General features: G+C 40.1%; 1 protein-coding gene across 1 annotated transcript in view; it reads left to right on the plus strand.

Annotated features, from left to right (window-relative positions):
• Positions 1–10164, plus strand: part of VWA3B (von Willebrand factor A domain containing 3B) — a 254456-nt gene that overhangs the window by 222460 nt on the left and 21832 nt on the right. The window contains 1 exon segment of the mRNA XM_011956652.1: positions 7298–7409. Within this exon segment, the coding sequence (XP_011812042.1) occupies positions 7298–7409 (112 nt within the window).

The raw sequence follows: 10164 nt of genomic DNA on the forward strand, positions 1-10164 counted from the left end.
TCACACCGCCCGGTGGGCAGCACCCAATCCTGTTTCTCCTGTCTCCTAGTCCAGCTCCTTCCTCGTGCGCAAAGTCACACCGCCCGGTGGGCAGCCCCCAATCCTGTTCCTCCTGTCTCCTAGTCCAGCTCCTTCCTCGGAGGCATTTCAGACCACAGCAGGCCATTTTGAACCTCACGCTAGAAACAGTGCTTAGGTTTCTTCTCTGGGTGAAAGCCTGGGAATAAGCAGGTGACATTCACCACCCACCAGTGATGATAAATTCTCTTTGATACACTGATTGCCTCAGCAAATGTGCAAATTCCATGAGTAGGGAAGGACCCAAGCAAAATCTGGCTAGATGTGAGCATCGTAAACAAAAGAGTATTGTTCACCATACATTTTTGTCTATGGCTGCAGAGGCTACAGGCAACGCAGGTCTGAAGACTTCCCATGGTCCTTGTAAGAGACCTTAACCTCTCAGCTTATTTATTCTCCACTTCTGAGGACCTGGCTCTTAAGTTTTCATCTCTGAGGTTATAAACCATATTTCCACTTACTTTAATGAATCTGAAAAGCATCTCCACACAGGTCCAAATGATAGATGGCTACAACAGAACCCAGTCATATCAGGGCACCATGGAAATGAGCCCACTTATTTCCAGGACCCAAACTGTATTGAACATGAATAATGACCCAAGAGCAAATGGTGTTCATACTGCCTGAAATTATTTAAATTTTTTTAGTCAGCCGCCTCATAAATTAGAGACTTTCTTAAGAGGAGGCCTGCAAATGAACTCATAAAGTATGCATTGATATTTTATTTATGATGTAACTATAGCACGGCAAATGCATAGCTATAGCTAGATCACTATATCACTGCAAAAAGGTGGCATTAAAATGTCTGGGCAAACACTTTATATTGGACGTTGTGTCATGGAGAAGAGGAGCATTTGGTGGTCTGAAAAGAGGAGATACTTGAGAATTATTTTGCTAGGCACTCCAATTGGGATGGAGGACTAATTTCTTTAAGAGACTCAACAATTATAATAAGTTTATGGTTAAGAAAGAAAAAACAATGAGTAAAAATCTAGGATGGAAAATCCCCAGTTTCAGCAGTGTAGCAATTTGGAGAAAAAGGCCTCTGTGGTTTATCTTTTGATTTGTAGATGGATTCGGAAGCTCCTGTACTCATTCAGTCATTCAGCCCACTACAGTATATGCAAAATATTGTGAGTGGTTATGTAGAGCAAACCAAAAACATTTCTACCTTAAAAAAAAGACTTGTAGAAGTATAATTTGTACCCCATGAAAGTTACCTATTTCAACTCAATGACTTTTAATAAAACTGACGAGTTTTCAACTACCACCACAATCCAGTTTTAGAACGTTCTCCTCCTCCTAATAAGATCCCTCATGCCCATTTGCAATCACTCTCTGTTCACACTCTCAGCTCTGGATAACCACTAATCAATTGGTCTCTATATATTTGCGTTTTCTATGCATTTTATAAATAGATGGCTGGATACTATTCCATTGTATGGATATACCACATTTTGTTTATTCATTCTCCAGTTAATGGATGTTTGAATTCTTTCTCCCGTTTTATTATTATGAATAATGCTGATATGAATCCTCACATACAGGTCTTTTTATGGTTATAAATTTTCATTTCTCTTGGTGAGGCATCTAATACTGTAGCAATATTTCAGGTCATATGGTAAGTTTGTTTAATTTTTTAAGAAACTGCCAAACTTTGTTCCAAAGTGTCAAAAATCAATTGACTATAACTATAAGGATTTATTTCTGGACTCAGTACTGTTTCACTAATCCATATCACTATCCTGTGTCAGTACCACAATTTCTTGATGACAGTAGGTATAGTAAGTTTCAAAAGAAAAAAAAAAGCAAGTTCTCCAAATTTGTTCTTTGTCAACATTTTTTGGGGGGGTCATCTGGGTCCTCTGCATTCATATGTAAATTTTAGATTCAACTTCTCAGTTTCTGCAGCAACAACAACAAAAAAGAGAATCTAAAAACAAGCAAACAAAAAACTTGCTGGGATTTTAATATAAATTATAATGTCTGTATATCAGTTTGGGAACAAATGGCTATCTTAATATCAAGTCTTCCAATCCATGAACATGGTATGTCACTCTACTTATTAGATCTTTGATTTCTCTCAATGATATTTTTTAGTTTTGAGTGTATAAGTCTTCCACTTATTTTGATAAATTTGTTCCTAAATATATTCTTTTTTGATGCTATTATAAATTAATTTTTTTCTTAATTTCATTTTCAGAGTGTTCATTGCTAATACATAGAAACACAGTTGATTTTATTGGTACATTTATCTTGTAGCATGACACCTTGCTGAACTTGTTAATTAATTCTAGCAGTTTTTGGGTGAATTCCCTGAAGTTTTCGCATATAGAATCATGTCATTTATGAATAAAGACAGTTTTACTTGTTCCAATCTGGAGACATTTATTTATTTATTTATTTATGCCTGATTGTACTGGCTAGAACCTCAAATACAATGTCGAATAGAAGTGGTGAGAGTGCCTTACTTTGTTTCTGATCTTAAGGGTAAGTCATCTAGTTTTTCTAAATTGGGTGTCATGTTTACTGTAGGCTTTTCATAGATGTCTTTTCTCAAATTGAGAATGTTTTCTTCTATGCCTGGTTTGTTGAGTTTTTATCATAAAAGTGTGTTGGATTTTTGTCAAATACTTTTTCTCCATGCATTGAAATAGCCATATGGTTTTATCCTTTATCCTATTAATATGGTATATTACATTAAATGTTATCTTTTGTTCTATTAATATGGGTGTTAAACCAGTGTTGCATTCCAGGGACAAATCCGACTTGGCCATTGTATATAATCCTTCTTATATGTTACTGGATTCATTTGCTATATCTTCTTATGGATTTTGCATCTACATTCATAGGGAATATAGGTCTGTAGGGTCCTTTTCTTGTGATGTATTTGTCTGGTTTGGTGTTGGGTTAGTGCTTCCCTTTCTCTTTTCTATATCAATGATCTTCCCAGTAATTTCTAGTTCCCTATGGCTTCTCTTTTCAGTTCTCCAGCCAGAAATCTGGGCTTATTAATGTATACCCAGCTCAGTGGCTTGTATTTATTGTGTTTGCATCTGGAGCCAAACAGAGGGTGGAGAGCGAAAGGGAGAGAGAGAGAGAACAATGAGATTTCACTCCACCTTCTCAAAATCACAATGCCACTAATCAGACAGGAAGATTTAGCCTCCTTCAGAGTTTTGGGCTCAAAACATTGCTGCCTTGCCACAGGATTGCTTGGTGACTGAGGTGTGAGAATGGAGAATAAGAAGAGGGGACAATTTTTGTATTCTTTCTGAGTGTTAGGATTTCCTTTTTCCATTTATTAAGCTAGAACTCTAGGATTCTCCTACCGCTCTCTCTGTCTGGACCCTTGTGCCTACCTCTGGGTTTTGGACCAGGCCAGGAGACACTAGAGGGAACAAATGGTAAATTACCCACCACTAGCTTGGTGGTACTTTGAGTTCTTGTCTTCTTTCCCAACCCTTTTACCACTACATGTTTGCTTTTCAGAATCCTTAAATAGATTTTACTTAGAACTCAAGCTCTTTCTCTGCTATGTTATTTCATTTTTCTAGTAATTCATTTTAATATATTTTACAAGAACATTTGTCCTCAAATTGATTGGGAATTAAAAATAACGACTATTCTAGATGATGGAATAAAGGCTACGGGGGATTTTGGAGGGAGAGATGAGTGGGGATTGGATATTTCTATTAACAGTCATCAAGCATAAAAAAATGGAACTTTAGAGTTGGACTTTACACGTCAAAATGATGCTAATAGTTTCTGCATGTAGTAGACATAGCCATGACATTCCCTCCAACTTTGATTCATGCAGTGCCATTTGGAAATAACAAAACAATCTTTTCCTTTCTTTTTCTGAAATTTCCGGGGGTGACATCATTCCAGAAAGGTTATAACTGAGCTGGTCTTTGAAGAAATTATCTGTAACAGGAGAAGGACCTTGTTCATTTTTAAAGATCCTTTTCATCTGCATTCTTCAAATTGGATACATTCTATTGTTTTGTCTTAGAGTACACTGTCTCTTTCTTCTGTTATATCAATTCTATCATTTCTGCTACTGAGTCCTTCCAGATATTATATATTTCACTTCAAAAATTTCCACTTTTATTTAATAGTTTCTATTTCTCTGCTGAAACAAAAAACTACCTTGCCATTTATTTCAAGAGTATTTACCCTTTATCTCATAGACTATGGTTCTAATTGCTAATTTAAGGTCTTTATCTGATCATTCCAATATCTGAGTCTTCCCAATTTGGGACTCTATTGATTGCCTTTTACCTTGAGAGTTGGTCATATTTGCTTGCTTTTTTGTCTGTTGAATTTTTTTATTGTATAATGGACATTTTGAATATTTTGAATATTATGTTTTAAGATTCTGGATCCTGTTTAAATTCTCTGAAGGAGATTTAATCTTTTTCCATCAGACTTGGTTAGGTTTAGACCGCACGCTGTGCCTTACTGTCTGTGTGCAGTGGTTTCCATGTCAGTTCAGTTTTGGAAGGCTGTGCTATTCACAGCTTAAGTCTGCGTGCGTCACTCAAGGTTTCTACTGGTAATCTGGGACTTGGGCAATGGTTTACATTGTAGTTCAGTTCTCAAAGCCTTTGCTGTGCTGCTTTGAGTGTTTTCTGCACATGTGTACCTTCGGGGTAGTCCAGGACTTTGATTCATTCATATAGAAAATAAAGCCGGGCGCGGTGGCTCAAGCCTGTAATCCCAGCACTTTGGGAGGCCGAGACGGGCGGATCACGAGGTCAGGAGATCGAGACCATCCCGGCTAACACGGTGAAACCCCGTCTCTACTAAAAAAAATACAAAAAACTAGCCGGGCGAGGTGGCGGGCGCCTGTAGTCCCAGCTACTCGGGAGCTGAGGCAGAAGAATGGTGTAAACCCGGGAGGCAGAGCTTGCAGTGAGCTGAGATCCGGCCACTGCACTCCAGCCTGGGCGACAGAGCGAGACTCTGTCGCAAAAAATAAAAAAATAAAAAGGCATTCTCTTCTCCCTCTCTTTCCTCTGAGAGATTTCCAGATTAATTATTAATTTTTATCAAAGTGTACATGTTTCATATAGTTCTCTCTTTTATGATTTGTTATATTTAAACTTTTTATTCCACTACATGAAAAAAATTATAATTTTACTCTCATCCCTTCCCTCTTTGTCTCCCGCTCCTAATATTGGATATTTACATTATCTTTTATTCTGTTGGCTGCATTTGTAACATTTTATTTAATATACATAAGCCTCTACTTCTTAATCTATCAAGTTGCATAACTTCTTCAATTCCTGAGTTCACATGGTGGTAATATCTATGCTTTTTCTTTCCCCTTTCATTCCAACCTTTCAAGAGCTACACTTAAACCATCGTGTTGTCAATGCTGTACTCCTTCCAAAGGTTCACAGTACATGTTTAAAGTTTTTCATTTAAAAGAACACCAAAAAGTATTTGTACTATTCTGATTGGATAAATATTGTTCAATACTGGGACAAGTGACAGTTCAGGAGTATATGCCTTCCTTAAGGTCCTATGTGATACGCTGGCCAATTGAAGAATGTTAATAGCATCAAGCAAAAGGATTTCTTTACCTTTTCTCTCTCAGTATTTAAAATTATGTTACTTGTTTGAATCATTATTTTTGCATATGTTAGATATATATATGCATGCTTGTATATATGTATGCATATATTTCCAAGATTTCTAAGTCCTTTTTTTCCTGGGAGACCTCCTGCTGTCTGTGACTTGTGCAGACATGTCATTCTTACTGGAAAAGCACATTTTCAAGTAACTCCCTAATGTAGGATGTATGGGAAGGGAAAGTTTCTACCTAGGGATATGACTAGAAATGTCTTTGTTTTTCCATTTGATTGATAGTTTGCCTGGGTTTAGAATTCTAGATTGAAAGTTATTTTCTCTCAGAACTTTGAAAGCTCTGACCCACTGACTTCTAGCATCCACTGTTGCATCAACCAGGAGATAGAAGGAATGAGGATAATTCATTTATTAGCCAATCTCAGCCCATGGACTTCTTTCCTCTTTGCAAGTCAGCGATCGTAAAGGTTCTCCTTTGTCCTGAAGAGGTAGGCTGGGATATTGAATTTCTGTAAAGCACTATGTTTCAGTGCTTGTCTCTCTCAAAGTTGTTAGTGGACTCTTCTATTGAAGGGCCCGTTTACCTTTCACTGTTCGAGGAAGGCAGCAGTGCTGGTCATGGTGCTGGTGTAGTCTTTGCTCTCAGGAATTCTAGTTGTACATATAATTTTTCTTTATTTTCCTTTTCTTCAATTACTCATCCAGTTCTCCTTGTACCTTGAGCTAAAGTATAGAAGTTGTGGAAGGCAGATATTGCCCTTGCCAAAGTAGTAACATTTAATTAACATAAAGCAGAAAGGGCTCCAAAGGGAGTGTATAGTAAAGGAATATTCTGTAATTCTTCTATAATGTGGTTCTCAGTAGAAAATTTCAGGTATATTAGTCTGCTTCTACATTGCTATAAAGAACTACCTGAGACTGGGTAATTTATGAAGAAAAGAGGTTTAATTGACTCTCAGTTCATAGGCTGTACAGGAGGCACAACTGGGGATGCCATAGGAAACTTACAATCATGGCAGAAGGCAAAGGGGAAGCAAGCACATCTTCATATGGCCAGCATGAGAAAGAGAGTGAAAGGGGAGGGGCCACACACTTTCAAACAACCAGATCTTCTGATAACTTTATCACAAGAACAGCACTAGGGGAATGGTGCTAAACCACCACTATGATCCAACCACCTCCCACCAGGCCCCACCTCCAACATTGGAACTTTTTTTTTTTTTTTGAGGTGGAGTCTTGCTCTCTCGCCTGGGCTGGAGTGCAGTGGCCCGATCTCAGCTCACTGCAAGCTCCGCCTCCCGGATTCACACCATTCTCCTGCCTCAGCCTCCGGAGTAGCTGGGACTACAGGCGCCCGCCATCTCGCACGGCTAGTTTTTTCGTATTTTTTAGTAGAGACGGGGTTTCACCGTGTTAGCCAGGATGGTCTCAATCTGCTGACCTCGTGATGCACCCGTCTCGGCCTCCCAAAGTGCTGGGATTACAGGCGTGAGCCACCGCGCCCGGCCAAAACTTATAATTCAACATGAGAGTTGGATGGGGACACAGGGCTAACCAGTGTTTCTCATTTTCACCGTCTGCGTTCAGTTTTTCTCATCAATTATTCCTGTTTTGTCTTTTTCAGCAACAGAAATTGCAAGGAAATCCAACAAAGAAAACCAAATCAAAAAGACCAGATCCCCTCAAAGGACAGAAGGTTATTGCGAGATGTGATGAAAATGGCTTTTATTTTCCAGGTAGTTTTTTTTTTTTTAATTTTGTGAAGCTTTTGTTAAATAATTTGATATTGGGGACAAGAAGTTTCAACCTGTGCTTTTGCTAGAACACTGACATTTCACGAGCTGGCCTGAGCTAGTCCACTTGTCACAGAGAAGAGAAGTGGGCCGGGCGCGGTGGCTCAAGCCTGTAATCCCAGCACTTTGGGAGGCCGAGACGGGCGGATCACGAGGTCAGGAGATCGAGACCATCCTGGCTAACACGGTGAAACCCCGTCTCTACTAAAAAACACAAAAAACTAGCCAGGCGAGGTGGCGGGCGCCTGTAGTCCCAGCTACTCTGGAGGCTGAGGCAGGAGAATGGCGTAAACCCCGGAGGCGGAGCTTGCAGTGAGCTGAGATCCGGCCACTGCACTCCAGCCCGGGTGACAGAGCGAGACTCCGTCTAAAAAAAAAAAAAAAAAAAAAGAAAAGAGAAGTGAAATATCCCTGGCCAGCTTATGAAATGAGCATATTTGGTCCCCCAAAAAGGTAGCCAGAAAAAAAATGCACTTATTTTAATTTCTCATTTTTTAGTAAACAAATTTTTATTACCCATCTACTGCATTGCATGTATGTAATATTTTGAAAGTACTGGTCTAATGGTATGAGCAAACAGATGAACATTCTTGCTTTTTGGAGATTACATCTTAAAGGAGACAGACAAGCAATGAAATAAACAGATAAAATATGTGGTATGTCAGATACAGTGCCATAGAGAAAAATCCAGCCACAAATGGGGTTGAGAATGTCTGGGTTAGGGTTGTGATTCTATATCTGGTGGTTAATGAAGAGCTCCTGGGGAAGGTGACATATGAATAAGGACTTAAAAGAGGTGGGGCAAGCCATGAGATTATCTGGAGAAGAGAGTTCTAAGCAGGAACAACAGCGGTGCCCAGGCCTCAGAGTGCAGTGCACATGTGTGTTGGAGGAAGGGCCATGAGACCGGGATAGCTGGGCCTCAGAGGTTTGCCCCAGACTTCCTGGGGGAGTGGTCCCTGAAGGAATCAGCCAGTTGCAATTCAGCAGGGGGTGGAGGTATAAAGAGAGTTTGATGGATGGTGACAATAATATGTATGAAGACTTAGAAATGAAGAAAAACATCTATATCTGGAGAAATAAAATTGATTCTGGCTGGAACTTAAAATGAGAAGGAAGGGTGGAAATAATAAACCTCTTCAGAGAGGTAAGCACAGGGCTATGCATAAAGGGTCATATTGAGGATTTGCACTTTACCCTCAGGGCAATGAGAGCCACATTTAAAGCAGTAAGAAACACAGTCACATTTGAAGTTTTCAAAAGCTGTCTCCCACTGCTGTGTGAAGATTGGATGCCAAGGGGTTAGGGTGTCTCTCTGGTCCCTGGCTTGGGGCAGTAGATAGATAGTGGTACCTACAGGAGATGGTGGTGTGGACAGAAAGACAATGAGATGTGTCTGCGACATGATGAATTGCGGGTGCCTGCAAGTTGCCCAGAGGAAGATGTCAGAGAAGCAATTGGTGATGTGGGTGTAGAGTCTGTAGATAGAGATTTGGGAGATATAACCACAAAAGTTATCATTAAAATCATGGGAATGGTCTGTAGGGAAAAGGGAACTGGGAGAAGACCTTGAGGAAGCTCTGTCAGGCAAAATGATTACGTTGCAGGGTTGGTGTGGTGGGTCACACCTGTAATCCCAGCACTTTGGGAGGCTGAGGCTGGAGGATCACTTGACGTCAGGAGTTCAAGACCAGCCTGGTCAATGTGGTGAAACCTCATCTCTACTAAAAAAAAAAAAAAAAAAAAAAAAATTAGCCGGGCACCTGTAATCACAGCTACTCGGGAGACTGAGCCAGGAGAATTGCTTGAACCTGGGAGGCAGAGGTTGCAGTGAGATGACACCACTGCACTCCAGCCTAGGTGACAAAGTGAGACTATGTCTCAAAAAAAAAAAAAGATTACATTGCAGATACGTAGCTGGCCTTTCATAGGCGTGATCTCTCTGTCAACAGTTAAAAGAATAATGATTATTTAAATTTAATTGAATAATGCTTTAGGTGGGGAAAAAATACTTCAGCAGGATTTTTGGTTTCCAGCAGGCACATATGTACAACTGACAACAGGGACAGGTTATTTGAATGTGATAAATGTGCTTGGGAGTTGCCCGGATGAGAGTAAATGTGGATCCCAGCACTTGGGATGAGCACGTAGGCTAAGGCGTGACACCCTTCTTTACAACAAGGGCTGGGAATCTTCCGTGTCGCTGGGGTGCAGATTTTCTAAGAGGTGATTATAGAAGGCCACTCCTGCTTGAGAAATTTTGATTTTCTGAATTTGAGCCTTGGAAGCATTTTATGGTTAAACTGTTATAGTCGAATGAAAATGCTTAAAGTGAGGCCAGGTGCGGTGGCTCATGCCTGTAATCTCAGCACTTTGAGAGGCCAAGGCGGGCAGATCACCTGAGGTCAAGAGTTTGAGACCAGCCTGACCAACATGGTGAAACCCCGTTTCTACTGAAAATACAGAATTAACCGGATGTGGTGGTGGGCACCTGTAATCCAAGCTATTCAGGAGGCTGAGGCAGGAGAATCACTTGAACCCAGGAGATGGAGGTTGCAGTGAGCTGAGATCTTGCCACTGCACTCTAGCCTGGGCAACAGAGTGAGACTCTGTCGCAAAAAATAAAAAAATAAAAAGGCATTCTCTTCTCCCTCTCTTTCCTCTGAGAGATTTCCAGATTAATTATTAATTTTTATCA

Source organism: Colobus angolensis, unplaced genomic scaffold, assembly GCF_000951035.1.
Source record: "Colobus angolensis palliatus isolate OR3802 unplaced genomic scaffold, Cang.pa_1.0 Scaffold42, whole genome shotgun sequence".
Classification (NCBI taxonomy): domain Eukaryota; kingdom Metazoa; phylum Chordata; class Mammalia; order Primates; family Cercopithecidae; genus Colobus; species Colobus angolensis.